This window comes from Pelecanus crispus, chromosome 2 (genome assembly GCF_030463565.1).
Source record: "Pelecanus crispus isolate bPelCri1 chromosome 2, bPelCri1.pri, whole genome shotgun sequence".
NCBI classification, from domain to species: domain Eukaryota; kingdom Metazoa; phylum Chordata; class Aves; order Pelecaniformes; family Pelecanidae; genus Pelecanus; species Pelecanus crispus.
Genome location: NC_134644.1, coordinates 11,620,199 through 11,637,691, shown reverse-complemented (window position 1 = coordinate 11,637,691; position 17,493 = coordinate 11,620,199). Strand labels below are relative to the sequence as shown.

Below are 17,493 nucleotides of genomic sequence, written 5' to 3'. Positions count from 1 at the left end.
TGTAGTTTGGGCTTTAGTTAAATTTAACAGTGTGTGTATGGGTAGTGGTGGCTCTTCCTACAGTGCTGCTGCCGTTTGCAGCACTTTGTGAAGACCTGTTTTACGCTAGTGTAGCCTGACTTTACAAAAAACTGCCGATGTGCTGCTAGTCATTTTCTTTGTCTCCCAGATATGGTATCTACAAATGTATGTTAGGAAATAATGTCCTTTAGGACATACCAGGATGCTGAAGTATCCTGTGTGTGTGAGCTACTGTTTATTCCAGGTTTGAACTGGTCAGTAAAGTAGGCCTTTCTTGAGCCTTTAAGAAGGGGAGAGGAACAGAGGAAACGGAAGGCTGCAATGAAATAAAGCTTTCTATACCATATAAAGAATCTCAGTTTTATTACTTGAGGTATATTCATTTCATTACAGTAGCTTTCCTGTGTTAGTATTGAAACCTGGAGGTGTTGAAAAGCCGTTTGTTTCAGACTTTCTACAAGTGTCAACTTGTTTTGTGTTTAATTGCCATGGTGTTGAAAGAATTATTTTTCACCTTGGTGCTCACGCTACCTCCGAAGCAGACAGTTTGTGAGGCAGTGGAGAATACAGTAGAGATCACGCTGGAAAACTTGTGCTAAGTAGCTGTCTATAATTTGCTGTGGCAGCTCTTAGGACTTGCTGAACTGATAGTGGCAGTTCATGTGGGACAGCAATGTTTGTGCTGGTAGAATGTTTTAGGAACGTTTGATGGGATACCAAGTATGTGTTTCTAATACCACTCTCATCTCATAGGTGCAAATCTGACTCAAAGGGCATGTAATTCCCTGTTTGTTTGTTTGTTTTTTTTTTTTTAAAGGCTTATTTTGTTTTCCGATGTGTTGTCCAAGCACTTCAATGGATGATGTTCCAGTTTATAAGTAAATACAATCCTTAACCTTCCCTGGCATTAGAACTGTTTCTTCCATTTAGATATGTTTCCACTTCTTCCAGTATTTCCACTTCCCTTTCAGATTTTATAGTGATCAAGAGCCATGGCAATGACTCGAGAGCCCTTCCCCACCTCCTTTATCTCTGTATCTTACGTACTCTGTGTGTGTGTGGTTTTTTGGTTTTGTTTTTTCCCTCCCCTTAATTTTCTGATGTTTAGTTTTGTTTTGTTAATGGACAATTGCTATCAAAACCTGTACTGCTTATTTATCTAGCTTTTAATTTTAGGTTAGTCGTACTGATTAGGTTAGAGTACTGATTACGTACTGATTCTAACTACCATTTTGTGAAGCACCCTGTGGGCTTCAACAAAACTGATTTTCTATATTCAGTCTGCTTTTGGATCTTCCAGATGTTTCTCTTGAAAGACATTACATATGCAACACACCCCTAATAATAGAATCATGGAATCGTTTAGGTTGGAAAAGACGTTTAAGATCACCGAGTCCAACAATTAACCTAGCACTGCCAAGTCCACCACTAAGCCATGTCCCTAAGCACCACATCTACACATCTTTTAAATACTTCCAGGGACGGTGTTGTGGTTTAACCTCAGTTGGCAACTAAGCACCACACAGCCACTTGCTCACCCTCCCCCCCCGCCCACGGTGGGATGGGGGAGAGAATCAGAAAAAAAAGTAAAACCTGTGGGTTGAGATAGAGACAGTTTAATAGGACAGCAGAGGAAGAGAAAGTAATAATAATAATAATAATGATAAAAGAATATACAAAACAAGTGATGCACAATGCAATTGCTCACCACCTGCTTGACCAGTGCCCAGCCAGTCCCCGAGCAGCAATCGCTGCCCCCTGGCCAAGCCCCCACCCCCCCACCCCCCCCCACCCCCCGGTTTCTTCTATACTGAGCATGACACCATATGGTATGGAATAGCCCTCTGGCCAGCTTGGGTCAGCTGTCCTGGCTGTGCCCCCTCCCAGGTTCTCGTGCACCTGGCAGAGCATGGGAAGCTGAAAAGTCCTTGAGTAGTGTAAGCACTGCTCAGCAACAACTAAACCATCAGTGTGTTATCAACATTATTCTCATACTAAATTCAAACCAGCACTATGCCTGCTACTAGGAAGAAAATTAACTCTATCCCAGACAAAACCAGGACAGATGGTGACTCAACCACTTCCCTGGGCAGCCTGTTCCAATGCTTGAGTATCCTTTCTGTGAAGAAATTTTTCCTAATATCCAATCTAAACCTCCCCCAGCACAACTTGAGGCCATGTTCTCTCATCCTATTGCTTGTTACTTGGGAGAAGAGACCAACACCCACCTCACTACAACCTCCTTTCAGGTAGCTGTAGAGAGCAATAAGGTCTCCCCTCAGCCTCCTCTTCTCCAGGCTAAACAACCCCAGTTCCCTCAGCCACTCCTCATAAGGCCTGTGCTCCAGACCCTTCACCAGCCTTGGTGCCCTTCTCTGAACACGCTTCAGCACCTCAATGTCTTTCTTGTATTGAGGGGCCCAAAACTGGACACAGTATTCAAGGGGTGGCCTCCCCAGCGCCGAGTACAGGGGGACAATCAGTTCCCTAGTCCTACTGGCCGTACTGTTTCTGCTGCAATGATTCTCAGTAAAACTGTTTCAAGAGTCCTTGTTTAATCCCCATACTGAAAACATACCCCATTTGTAATACTGAATATGAATTTTGCTGTGAAAGGCTAATCATTTTAATATATTTAAGACAGCAAACACAAGATCAATGCCAAAGCATGCTAAACAGAAACAGAATCAGATTACCAAAAAATAATGGAAATAGCAGTTGTTTATTAATTCAGTAGCAAGTGCCTCTGGTTAATTGCAGCATTTTTGAGGAACCCTAATTATTAACAATTTACCCTTCTCTTTCAGGAATACTGAATCCTGCAGTTCTGCAACAGTAAATATTTAGTGTGATTTTCCTTGTAATTCAGAAGATAAGGGAACTACAGTGTTTCTGGGATTGAAGAAGTTAGGAAAATTACTAGGACAACCCTGGAGGTGGATTCTTGGAGTAACAGGAGACAGCCTGGCTGCTCTGCTTTCCCTTCCAGCTCCCCACTTTACCTCCTGTTAGAAGGGAGCGGTTGTCTCCAGCCCGTGGGGGAGGATCAGCCTCTTCAGGCTGTGTTGAGTAGCAGAAGACTCCTCATCGATTCCTCTGTGGAAAGGAACAGGTATTTCACCTGCTGCTGCTCCTGGTTTTCTCCAGAGAGGGAGGGGATTGCTGGCTGGAATACATGGGATTAAGCCATCAGCCCGGTTTAGCTCTGTTTTACCTAAAATGTCCTTAGCCAGCCTGCTTTAGCGACTGGAAAACACTGGAGTGAATAGCTGTTAAATTGGGCTTGAATACTGCTGTCTGACACTCTTTATTCTTTTCATGCTGGGATTCTTCTTAATTCTTTTGCTAAATTTCTCTGGCCTTTTTGAGTTACAAGTGCAGTGCGTTTAGGCAAATTAATCTGTAGGTTATAATTCAAAGGATAATTAATTTTAGTGTGTTTCTTTTTTGCCACACCACATAGCTTTAGGCTTAGTAGTTAAATAACTACTTACGCGGTGCGTTCAGAAGGTATTTAGAGCACCTAAGTTGGGCTTCTGTTCTGAATTTCCTTCTGTGGGATGCTCTCCCTCTCCACTGATGATGCATGAAGAGATTATGAAGACTAATTATGAAACTCCTTTATATTTTTACATTTAAGCTAGACAGATGTGCTGTTGAGAGAGAGGAGGATTTTTGTATGTAATTTTAGCTTTCCAAAGTAAACCGAAGTGACCAATATCTAATATAAGAGATACTCGTGAAATAACTGGAAAGCTGTTCAAGAATACTTAGTTACGTTGTAACTATATCAAGAAACTTGTTTATATTGTGTGACCTTATAATTAAATGAAAAGCTACTGGTATAGTTTCTTTAAGATTTTCAGCTTAAACAAGTAATTAAACAGTGCATATAGAAGGAACTAGACATCAGCTAAGTAATGCTGACTCAGACAAGTATCTGTTAAACATAGCTATTATAACACATTATTTCTAATGTAGTCTAAAAGTGAATTCTTACCCTTTAATCCTTGGGGGGGAATAGAATGGAAAAAAAGCCAATATACAGTGATGGTGGGGTTTTGTTTGATTGGTTTCTTTGGGTTTGGTTTTTGGTTTTTTTGTTTGTTTTTAATCTAAACTGCTTTTATTGCTTCCTTTTCTTACTTTGTTGTAATACACAATTAATGAGAAAATGATTGGTTTGTAGCAAAAAAAGTTTTTGCTTTATGGAATACTCTGGTCAATAGCAGTAGTTTCATACTTTCAATGTAGGTGCCATTTTTGTTGTTTCAGTTCATGTAAATAATATTTAGAACCTATGTACTGTATTAATCATAATCATTAAATAAAAGTTAAATATAACAAGGGTTGACTGATAAATAGGTTTAAGGATGGAGAAGGCTACAAAAATAATTTTAAAAAGAAAAGTGTTTTACAGTGAGGGGATCAGTGAATAGTAATAAGTACTTTGCAATTTATATTTTAAAGTAGGTCACTAATACCTGTAACTTGTGCTGAGAGCAATTCACCATTACTTCCAGAAGGGTGTTGTAACTTCATTCTTTTTTATTTTCCTTGTCAATGCTTACTTTTAGTGATGTTTATGTTGATATGTGAAATGTCCCTTATGTGAACAAACAATTCTATTTAAGGCAACAATATTATTATTTGTGCTTTGAAAGTCATTTTATAGCATTTGCTGATTACTGTTTGACTTTTCAAAATTGCCCACTGTGGGGTTTGAGTTTAATGAGTATTGTTCTTTCTCTAGCCTTGTTTCCTTAGAAAGATGCAGATGATCATCTGGGCAGAAAACTCGGTTAATTTAGCCAATATGAAGAGTGTCTGTAGAGAGTTTGAATAATAAAATAATTGTGGGTAAGATATGTTTCTGCTTTTATTACGGAAATAGGAACTTGTTAGTGGTTTTCTTTTGTCCCTTTTTTGTTTTATTATCTTCCAGGACAGAACAAGGAACTGCATTCGTTGGGCTCTTTCTGGTATTTTATTGATCATTACAAAAATCATGTGTTCTGAATTGAGTTTTTGACAGTGCAGGATATGAGCACATCAGAAATACGAAGTAAACATGAGAGTTGTTTAGAGCTGAGCACAAGCAGTTGTGTGAGAAAGCTAAACATATTTTTAGTGTGTAGAAACACATCTTTTGAGCACTTCCAAGTATTTTGCAATATAACTTTGAATATTAGAACATTCCTTGAACATATAATATTGCAATGTTTTTGGTGTTGAACATGGTCGTTAGGGTATTTCTTGCAACAGTTCTCTCTAGTTATACTTTCCTTTGAAAAATAAAGAACTACACCAAGTGGTTGAAATGAGACAGTACTTACCAAACCTGCATGAGCAATTTAGTAACAGAAACCAAGTGGAAAATGTTTTTAGTGTTTGACTGTCTTTGCTGAAATCTTGACTTCTGGCTCCTCTCATGCTTATCTAATAGATTTTATACAAGAGTTAGATTTTGCACATAGATCAGTTAGTCTGATTCCTGCTTCTGTTTCTGGCCATAAAATGTTTGTGCAGTTGCCTCAGTCCTCTCTTGTTAGTCCTGATGAATCCAGAGTACCAACTTCCATCTCTCAGGCTTTCCCCAGTTGTCTGCATAAGATTGTGTTTGATATCAAAAACTCTTAGTGCAATTAGTAGACTGATTATGTCTTGTATTCAGCGTACCTGGTTGTGGAGCATCTAAAGATTAAATAAAGCTCAACTTTTGATTCAAGGTTGGCTGGATGAAAAATTTCAGAGTCTTGAAGATGGATTCTCTCTGGTTTTGATGTCAGAATAGATGCTGAATACAACTGAACTATGTTAAAAGTGGAGTGAGTAGAAAAGCAAGGGTGGAAAAGGGATGAGAAACAGGAATGGAAGATGTAAGTAATTGTATTATTTGTTGCCTATTAACACATGCAACTGTAGAAGTAAACTAGGCTTATATAATTAAGGAGTTGACCTAATACTACCCCAAATAACGGTAGGAGCATGATAGGTGTGGCACACTAAAGGACAAGTAATTATTAAATCTGTGGAAAAATTAAGAACCATGTCTTATTAAGTAAGGTCTTAATAAAGACTGTACAGTAGATAAAATTCAAAAGTAATAAATTAGTGTATTTGACTAGATATTAGCGTATGTGGCCTCTTGTTTGTTTCCCAACCTACCTCAAGTGATTCTGCTTAATTCGGGACTGAATGCGAAGGGTGCTTGATGGGTGCAAGAGAGAGATGCTACCTGCTTTATTCCAGTCAGATGTATTGAATATCAGCCGTGCGCATAGCGCAGGGAATGTGGCCTATGCCTTGGGGACTTTATACCCTAAATCTGGGAAGTTGTATCACTCTGTGGAGGAAGATGAATTTCATCTGGGCTGAAATGATATTTAGGATGGGCAGTCTTTCACAGTCTAGCGTGGCTCTCCTGTTAACTGGATACTTGTACAAAAGACTAAAAATGAATTGCGAACATGGTAACTGTTATGTCTTGCATTACTCGCAGCAGACGAGTTTGCTTTTGGTATTTCCATGAATTTTCTTTTCTTTTCCTCATCTGTGTGTTTAATTTGTTGTTTCTTTTTAATTTATTTTATTGCTGCTCATTCCAGCTGCTGTTGTTCATGTTCTGCCCTGTGTGGAACACCTTTAGAGTTCCCACCCTGTAAACATCACTGATCGTTCTCCTAAGCAAATCAGAATGAAATATTCATGTTGATCCAACATCATGCTTAAGAGATAAGTAATTATTAAGAATTAGCACATTTTCTGTCTGCAGATTCAGAAGACAGATATTTTAGGAGAAAGATCAAAATGTTACTTATTAGCATTAGGGTTAACATAGTGTTCGTTCTTTTTGTTCCTTTAACTTTTTGACCACTGGAAGCAGCTTGAGAACCCTGCAAGACAAAAACTGATTGTAAGCTCTCTTCAGCTATAAATTCATGTACACACAGTAACTGCTTGTGCTGTTGCAAATGCAAATGCAAAAAAAAAAAAGAGTGTTTTTTGTTTTTAATAAAGCAAAAAAACCCCACCCAACCCTCTAAATACAGACTTCTGACATTCTACCCACCATAATTTTCTAGGAAATTAATTCTAAATAAATAAAATATAATAATTTTGTTCCAAAACTGCTCCATCCATTATTAATAATTCTATTCTGTGAGCCCACTAAGTAAAAGAAATCCCGTTGAATGTTTTTGTTACAGTCAAGCAGATCACCGTTCATTCTTGTGCCACTTGTAATGGTTTTGGTAGGTATATAATATACTTGAAAAAAGTCATTTGAAAAAGATGCCAAGAGCCTCTCTTTTGACAGTGGAAGGCAGCAGTATTTGTAATTCTTTAAGAATCTGTAAAAGTGTGCAGCTTACCTTAGTTGTACACCTGAGAGAGAAACAGACTGGAGAAATAACTGACAATATTGATTCTGCTGTAGGGGCCAATCCTCCCACATAGCTAAAACACAGATGCTTAGATGAAAGTAAGGACTGCTCAGAAGGTAATGAGTATATTCAAGAATATGATAGTGCTGATTGTTAATGCAAGAATTTAATAAAAACTAGAAAAAAGAAATCATTAATGGGGCTTGCTTTCAAATACAAATTGTTGAAAATACAGTTAAAAAAGTACATATTTAACTGACTGTTTGCATTTGGGATATATGCATAATAAAAATAACCAGCAGGCACTGCTGTTAAAACCAGTGATACAATCTGTTACACTATGAAGAGATTAAGACTTCACAATTCAGTTAAGTAGAGACATTGCTTCACGAAAGTCAGTATATGTAGGTCACAGTTTTTTAGTGTGTTCAAAGGCTCTTTGTGTTTCAGAAGTGTGATCTGCATCTCATTGTAGAAACTGTTTGTTTCTAAAGAAATGTGTTAACTCTGCTTCTACTGAACTGCTTCAGGTTTTTATGGTTTTTTTTTTTTTTTTTTTTTTTGTGTGTGTGTGTGTAAGATGTAAAGCTACTAACTGTGCTCTCCTTCTGTGTCTGGAAAACTGCGTCTGTTTTTCCATCATTTAATTGGCGTTTTCCTGTTGTGATGGGTACTTTCCATCACATGTATATACCGTCATCCTCTGTCTCTAACTGATTTCTGCAGTTGTTTAAGAAAAGAAATCACTAAAAATGTATTATGAAGGGCTTTTGGCAGAACTTAAATCCATATTCCCAAGCTTCAGCTTTTATGATTAACTATTTCTAGCCATGATTTATTGATACTGCAAAAGATCTGGCATAAATGAAAGGAAGTAGAAGTGCAGTCGGGACTCTGGCAGTCATGTGTATCATGCTAAAAACCCCTGAAACATAGAAGGTAAATTTGGTTGACACTACCTGTGTTAGCTATGCTTTTTTTTTTTTTTTTTTTTTTTTTTTTTAGTTTGTTTATGGTGTTAAAGCAATACTTTATTCCAGATGCCACTATTAAATATATGCTTGGACCTGAATCTATATAGTTCAGAAATGAGTTCATATTTTATCTGCTTGAATTCTAATATTCTTGTCAAGATTGTTAACTGCTTAATATGTTGATCACTGTATACATTACTCAAAGGGAGATCCCTAAGCTTTCCTGTATTATAAGTGACTGGGCATGATTAACTAAAAAGTGTTTTGTAGTTGGATTAATTTTTTTTTTTTTTTTTTTTTTTTTAAGGTCCATTTTCCAGACACAGAGAGGGCAGAATGGCTCAACAAGGTAAGGGTAATCATTAGCATCGCTTCCAAATGGGAAGGGGGGGGAGGTAAATCTGAGATTAAAAAAGAAATGGTGAGACAAGAATCTGAGAACAGAGTAGTTTTAACTTTCTGTGCTCTGTATACACTTGAAGCTTCTGGTCGTTGATCCAGTTAGTCACGAGAAAGATGCAATCTATTTTCATGGTCTTGAAATTGTGAGTTTTGGAGAATGACTTTAAGTGGCATTAAAATAATGACAGCTATAATTGTGTGGAAGTCATAGCAGCTGTAAACACAGTCTTTTATGTTCTACTTGTCTGGGATACTTTCCAGTTACTGTAGTTTCCTGACCTACAATCTAAAAATAAATCAATTTTGCTGTTTTGATTTATATGTGTGATAATCTAAGATCTAGATCTATGTAGCTTGGTTTTTTTACAAATATCTTTCATTCAAAGAGCATAGAAGAACATGAATTAATTGGAAAATAATGAGAAAAAAGAAAGAATACGGATTTTTCAGATATGACTACTTTTTTTTTTTTTTTACATTTATAAACCTTATGCATGTATTTAAGAGATGCACTTGATCCATTTTTTCTTATTTCTCTCTTTACACACAAATAAATTTAACCCTCTTCACCCTTCTCCCCAACATTCAGCATCAGTGCTGAATACATATGCATTTGTGGGATAAAAGAAGAAATTCTTAATATTGTTTTTCTTCTTCAGTGCTTCAGATTTGTACAAATGTATAAAACACACAAATTGAGAATTCCAGAAGGCTTTCCTGCATGTAAAAAGGAACTAGGTTTTATATCTGTAATGAACTGTATAGAAAACTTGAATGTTTAAAACTTTGTACAAAACTTCTTATGTATGCCTTGAAGAATATTTTTTAGTTATGTGTGAAGTTGTGTTCCATGTAGATTATTCTTTTCTTTTCCCCCCCCCCCCCCCCCTAGACTGTAAAACAGATGTGGCCTTTTATTTGCCAATTTATTGAGAAACTCTTCCGTGAGACCATAGAACCAGCAGTAAGAGGAGCAAACAACCACCTCAGTACCTTCAGTTTTACGAAGATTGATATTGGTCATCAGGTCGGTGTCTGGTGAAGTTTTTCTAAGAGGGTCTGTCTAACATCCCATTTTCATGTAGCTTGTTTAAATGTAAACAAAAATATTTCTTGGTGACACTTGGTGGTAAGCCTGATTTTGGTTTCTGTTGTAACATTAAAATAAAAACGTGGCTTTTTTTAGCAGAGGCTTCATTTTTTTTTCTTTTTTTCCCCTGGGGTCTCTGCTTCAGAAATTTGCCTGAGAATTGGGAGAAGACTCAAAGTATAGTAACTCCTATTCATATGAAGAACTTACAGCAACATGATTTTAATACTGTTCATGTAATGCTTTATGTTAAGTGAGCAGGGACCATCATCCTTTTCTTGCCGGATGATCCAAGTGCAATTACCTTTTTTGTAACAGACAAATGTTATGTATGGAGTCCAATGACAAGGCTGCTGGCTCAGCTTTCCAAAGGACTGCATATAACATAATATCAAGGAGCAGATAGGTGTTTCCCTTCTGTTTGGTCCCCTGAAAGAAGGGGTCATAATATATAGCTCTGACATGCCTGCAGAAGAGCCTGCTTAGTCCAAGCTAAGAATGTTACCTCTGCTTGCAGTAAGTTCGGCACTACTTTTACCTACATCAACCAGAACTTTACTTCTGTTGAGATGCAGCTTAACAGCTTTTGTGTCAAGCTGTCTTTTGTGTTCCTCTTGCTTGTCATAAATGGGATTTTAAGTAAGGATTTAAAAATCTTCTCTGAATGTTAGGAAAACTGAAGTTGTTTCAAGTGTGATGGAGGGGGAATTATTTTTGTCTCTTTGGCTCCATTTCACATATATTACAGTTCCTTATACTTTACTGAACCTTTTGTGTGGTGGTTTTTTTTTTTGTTTGTTTGTTTTGTTTTGGGGTTTTTTTTAAAGTTGTAAATCCTTTTACACAGGGGCTCTGTCCTGCCCTAGATACACCTGTATTACAGACTGTAGAATAGTATTCCTTTTAAGCCATACTAATTTTAAGTAGGGTTTAAATTAGCTTCCACACCTCTGTATGCTTCTGCAGCTGGACTGAGTTATCTTGGACATGAGAAACAGCTATTCTTACTTTATATTGCAGCCTTGATTGAGTTGCATCCTGTGAGCTGCACAGCCCCAAACACAGTGGGAATCTGACAGCAGTGAGATTCCCATTTTACTTAAATTACTAAAAGGGTGTATTAATATAGCAATTTTTCCAGAAAGGAAAAACTCAAAATGTGACAAGAGGTGGTGCTAAGTAAGGTCATTGGTCATCCTCTCCTACCTAGTATTTGATGAACGTTTGAGTCTTGGGAATGTTTGATTGATATGTGTTGTTTCTGTATGAGAGGGAGAGAGCACAGAGTGGTTGACACAACTTTTTGTGGGGATAATGGATTACTTTCCATCATTCCAACTAAATTCCACTTAAGGCAACTACATTTTTGTGAATTAAATTTAGCTTGTTTTAGTTGCACGGAAAAGAATGCTTTGTCTGGGAGTGTTAGACATATACTAGTACAGAGAAATGAGGTGTTTATTGTGGGGAGAGGGAAAGCCTGATATTACATCTTTGGTAAATCTTGAAATCTAGTGGTCTAAACCCAGGGTAGTTGCCAGAAGGGTTCTGGTTGAGTGGATCCTAGCAAGGTAATTTTTACCCTTGAAATAACATTTTGAGCTAAATTGATAGCTTTGCTTCACATCTTTTAATAATGCTTATAGTAAATTCTTACCTGGCATGAATGTGCATATATTTACCTTTTGGAGTTTAAAATGGTATAGTTCAGTAGAAGGATCCAACTTTTACTTGCTTCATTGTTTCAGCCTCTGCGGATAAATGGTGTAAAAGTGTACACTGAAAATGTGGACAAAAGGCAGATCATTTTGGATCTTCAAATCAGGTAAACTTTATTATCATATTATGATGGTGCCCACGCTTTATAAGATGGGCTTTGTTTGATTCAGCAGTTATGTTGGCCTGAAAGGAGAAGAATTGCTTCATTACACAAATGTAGTTAGTTCTAATTGTGTATGAATGGAGGAAGGAACTGCATACTGTAAATAGCATTTATCTGAGGGGAATAGTATATGAACTCAGTGTGACTGCATCATTAAAGTAATGTTGGTTAATAAAAAAATACTTTCCAAAGCTAAAGTACTATCTTTGAAATTTTTTTTATAATGTATTAAAACTTTGCCATGAAGTTTAGTCTCATCTAAAATTTAGGATATAAGATGTTCAGGTTTTTTTTACTTTTCTCGGTTACTTAGATTTTTTTACAAACACAGTATTAGAAAAAGAGAATGATAGCTACCAAAGTGCTTGTGCTCATACCACTAAGTGAAGTAAATCTATGTATTATATAATGCAAGAGTGACTGTGCTCCACTGCTTCAGGTTTCTTTGCCCTTTTGTCATGACCCCTTTTATGTCGGTTTATAAATAGATCTACCCAACATTTGCCAAAGTCTTTCTCAACACAGTCTGCAGTTACAGAGTTTTTTGAAAGTTCAGTCAGTGAACCCAGCAATGTTTTTATATTTCACCATCATAGATATGTGTTACAGTGACTACTTTTGCCTGTTTGTAGCTTGTAGAGAGGCCAGATTTGTCAGTCTCTGACAATGCAGCAAAGAGCAGCTTTCTGGGCTTCTTGCTGGCAGTAACCAGAAGGGTAATCAGGCCTCTCAGCTTTTGTTTTTCAGAGTCACTTCCAAAGTTTGAACTTGGTTGTTCTTAATTTTGAATTATTTATCTAAATATCAGCTATGTTGAAGACTGTGCTTCTTTGTCAAAGCTGGGCCTCAGAGTGATCAGAGAAGATGCTGCTGCATCCTTTCCTGGGTTTCAGAGGGGCATGAGGGCTACGTCTGTGAACAGGACCCAATCTTTATTGAATTGAATCACTTTATTTCTGTAGGAAAAAGACAGCTATCCAGCTATCTCGCTGGACAAAATACAGCAGGATTGTCTCAAAAGCTTGTTTCATTGGATGGATGCTGTTAGCTCTAACGGAGAAATTTCCTTTAGTTTTCTCTTTGTTGCCACTTTTGATTACAGCTGTGAGAACAGCCTCACCTCTTCAGACTTAAGACCTCAGGAAAACAGACTTGTCTGACCACTATGGACACAGTGCAAAGAAGTTGTTTTTGAGAAGCTATTTTTGAGACTTTTGAGGGGCCAAGTCTCCCAAACCCGCTTCTTCCCTTTAAAGCAAAATTATTCTCACAGGAGGAAAGGGTAAATCTAGTGTTTCTTTTTTCTTTTTTTTTTCGCCTGCTCATCTTCACGAAGTAGGTTGGGACATATAAGCGTAAAAAGGACAATAGGTTTGTACAAAAATTTCAGGAATAATGTCTTATTACCCAGACCTGAAGGAAATCTTTACCCCTATGTAGCATTGCATTACATTGCAACCTACTTAGAGAAGTGATAACAGCTGGAGCAGAACCCAGTCTAAAAGGCTGAAATAAATTCCTTGAAGTGACTTAAATAACAGTAATAGTGCTGAGTCAGCTAGGTGCCCATTTACCTCAACAACCTGTCCTAGTGTCATTGGCATAGGCTTCCAGGAAGAAAATGGAAACAGGAAAGCTATGGAGTGACTATCATAGTCTAGCAATTAAGGCTTAGACAGAACCACCATCAAAGGAAGTCCTGTTTCGTATTTAAGACTTGCCCTTGACACCTTCTCATTGGGAAAGGGCTCTTTTTCAAAGGCTTTTACTTACGCGAGTTTGACAGATGGCACCCCAGTATCAATTGTTACTGTTTGATTTTTTTTTTTTTTTTTTTTTTTAATGTTCTCTAAGCATCCTCCTTCACTGGGATTGTTTCAGTAGTTACAGGAAGGAAGAATAAGAGTCTCTGTAATAAACGTTCTTGGTGTGTTTAGATACAGAGTTATGTACAGATACCAACCCTAAACTATTTCCTATGGAATCAACTTTAGTTCAGTTTTGCAAGGTTATAAAGAGCAGTCTTACTGCTGGAGAAAAGTCTGTCCTTTGGAGTGTTTATCCATGTAGATTTTAATCTCTAGTTAAATTAGTTTGTTCTAATTTTAATTTATTTTTAAGTTTAAAGTTAGGAGCTTCCTATAAACCCTTCGTTCCCTAAATACAGTTGAGAAGGAAAACAATCTCTCTGAGCATTTGTAAGAACAGGTGTATGAAGCCAAGCCCTTGGGGGGGGATGGTGGCAGAGGGAGGGAAGGAAAGATTTTATTTTATTTGTCTTTTTATTTTTTTTTTAAGTACATCCATTCTTTTAATAATAATCTCTTATCCTGCTGTTTCACCATTGTGGCTTCCTGTTGCCCCTTCTACTGTCAGGTGTTTGTGACGGGGTGTATGCATTCCTTTGGACCTTCCATACAGTACATTTAAGTAGTTTCAGTGTCTCTCCAGAACACTTATTTAGTATTTTTTGCATCTTCCTTGAGTTCTTTTGGGTTTTGCTTTTAAGTTTAATTGCAAAAGGGGGTTTTTTGGTTTACTTTTTATTGTTTCTGCAAGGATATCGAGTGCATTATGGTCATTGCTTCAGAGTGTTTTTCAGAACCTTTTGAAACAGGTCCTATGATGGCTCAGGATCCCATTAAGAACTTTACTCTTGTAAGCAGCTTGACTAGCTAATCCACAAAGCAGTCATTGGAAAATGTACTTAAAGATTCAATTTCAGGACCACATTTGCAAAGGGAGCACTTTACCTTTCTCTTACTCTGAGCTTTATGTTAAAAAAACTGTAAAAACTCACGTTACAATTTAAAAGTGTAGTTTCTGGTGACGAAGATGTGCAAGGGAAAAAATTGTAACTACTTGAGCAAATTAAGATAAAGTCTAAATAAATTGTTAATAAATAGAAATCTTACATTTGCTAAAGTTCATGAATGTAATAAACACTTGGGGAAAGTTAAAGGTTATGGTTCAACAGAAAACAAGATAAACTCTGTCAAATTAAATGTGAACTGTAGTAAAGAAAGCCAAAAAAGATTGAGAGATTGAGGAAATGCTTGTTAATAGTGTACAACTGAGTTTGTTCACCTTCTCATGACAAAAAAATAGAGGCACTAGAAGAAAGCTTTAGGCTGCAGCTTTAAATACATGGAAATATGGGGTTTTTTTTTTCATTCTCCATACTTGAATGGAGAAACTGGCTACCGTTGTACTGGCAGAACAGAAGTAAAAATGGGGTCTAAAGAACTACAAATTAATGAAGGTAGTCCAAAGTGCAGAATCACAGATCATTGTAATCTGGGAAATATGTTTGTCCTATTCTTTGTTTGTTTTTCTTCTGGGTATCTTCTATGGGTACAATGACCACATACAGTATACTGTGCTTCCCATCTGATACAGTACAGCTGCCGTTATATTCCTACAAGACTGTCCTCATTAAACTGTAATCTATCTCAGTGACCTGTACGTTACAGGGGTCATAAATATTTCTGGGGTATTATGATCTGAATGTATAGAATTTGCTTACTAAATGAGCCTTCAAGTTGTATGTTACATTACAGTGGAATTCTGTAAGGCATTGACTGTTAATGGACCCAGCCAAATATCTTAAGGGATAAAACCATGTTTAACCTTATTATACGGTTAAAAGTTGTTGACTTATTACCCTCAAATGCAGTTTGTTACTATTTTTATTTCAATGTCATCATGTTGTTATGGATTTTCAAACGAGCATATTGCTTCCCAGTCTTCATAACACAAATAGTTCTGATGCTACAAAGTGCCACAAATGAGGTTTCAGTTGCACGTTTTAATCGACCTTGCTTCTCTGTGTCATGTGGTTATGCAATTATGTATGTGTGTGTGTATTTATATATATGTGTATATATATCTACTATCTCTATATATAGTTAGATAGGTAAAAATAGAAATTACATTGTTTTAAATAGTGTGTTGAAAAATATATACCTATTTTTAAACTGTATAGTCACACTACATTCTTTCCAGGGAAAGCAATGGTCACCTTTCTTTCCACATAGACCCCTGTCATGTTGCTGTCCTCCAGTTCCCCAAACTGGTCATTGAACCAAAATGGTTCTGCATAGTATTATCTTTTGAACAGTCCAAAATAAATTCCAGTGTTGCATGTTTACAAGAATGTCTCAGTACTATTGTTTATTTCTGTTTAAGGGATTGATAAGATTTGCATTTGCTTGAAATCCCGTAGATAGCACCATCACACACACAGCACAGAAGGCTACAGGTGATTTCCGTAATGGATATCCTGAGTGCAGCAACTCTCACCTTCGTTTTCTTTTGATAGTACCTTGTGGCCATCAGTTGTCAGGGGGAGGGGGCAGGCATCCTGCTGTTCTGTTCTTACTGTGAGAGTAATTTATTTTATCTTGACTTGATCCTAAAATGGCTCCATAAGGAGAGCAACTCCATTTTCTTCATAATTTCCCAGATGTTTCTGTAATAAGGTTCCATCAGACTCCTAAACACAGCTGAACAGTTTCTGACTGTACAGGCTAGATCTGAGGAACCTAATGTGAGGAAGCCTGGGCCCTACTGCAGAATCTGGAACAGAATGCCGTGTAGAGGGAGACAAATTTCACACCCCTCCAAACAGTGTCTGGTTTGCTTAAGCTACCTTATCTCCTCCCCACTCTAGTTCCTTCTTCCATTTTCTTTAACTGGGCAGTCTGTTCAGAAAGCTTATAACCCATATCTTCTTAGCCACTCTCCTTGTCCAGCCAGTCTCTCCCTAGCTGTAGCTTGGTATTCAGTCTGTTGGTTTTTGGTTTTAGCTCTCATTCTGTAGAAGCATTGACCAATTCCTTTGCTATCAGAGTCTCAAGCTTTCTTCCTAAATTCCTTGTTGAGTCTCAGAATTAGTTTGTTTTTCAGACCCAACGTGGGTCACAGCAGCAGAAGTTATTGGAAAAGATCTGCTCAACTCTGCTGGTACATGCTTGACCAGCATGGAGCTTCAGGAAAAGCAGCTGCTAAAATCTGAGCCTGAGTTGTGTGCAAATAATCTTTTAGCCTTGTAGCATGGGCAAAATAGATGGGGCTTTTCTTTACCATCTACTACAAATCTATCTCTGAGATATAGGGCTGCATCTGCAAAATTTCAAGCCCTTGACGTTGCATCCCCAAAAATGGGATGCAGGAACTGTTCAGGGAAAAACTTGCATCATTTTTAATATATTATTTTCTATTTTGCTTCCTGTCTCCTTTATCCCTTCAGAAAGGGCTCAACTGTTTTTGGCTTAAACCTTGCTTAGTGGATCATCCAACTCAGCATGCCAAGCATATTGAATTTCTAAAGATGACTGTTTCTGCAAATCTCTGAATATTTCAGACAACTTCAATTTTTTTAGCAAAATAACCATCTCTGTCTAGTGCTTCTTATTATTGTATTAGATGAGAGTGGATTTGAGTACATGTACTATCAATGAGACCTATGTGGAGCTTTCCTGAACTGGAGTATGAATTCTGTATCTGTTATTTCCCAAAAGTAAGGCTACTTGCGTGTTTTCTCTTATGTATGCTTCTGGAGATGATAACATACCTGTGTATTATTTTGAATGATTTTGATGACAGTGGTGATGTTTTGAAGGGCTGTAATTTTTTTAACAATCCTGACTTTGTTATATGTTGTAATGTTTTAACATGCATTTTTTGTGTATAGACTGAGATACAAAATATAGTCATGACAGTGCAAAACAGAACTAA

The 17,493-nt window shown here is 37.2% G+C and overlaps 1 protein-coding gene across 1 annotated transcript in view; it reads left to right on the top strand.

Annotated features, from left to right (window-relative positions):
* ESYT2 (extended synaptotagmin 2) overlaps positions 1–17,493 on the top strand; it is a 90,337-nt gene that overhangs the window by 23,339 nt on the left and 49,505 nt on the right. The window contains exons 2-4 of the mRNA XM_075704603.1: positions 8,688–8,729; positions 9,675–9,809; positions 11,621–11,697. Coding sequence (XP_075560718.1) covers positions 8,688–8,729; positions 9,675–9,809; positions 11,621–11,697 — 254 coding nt within the window. The remainder of the gene's footprint in view (positions 1–8,687; positions 8,730–9,674; positions 9,810–11,620; positions 11,698–17,493) is intronic.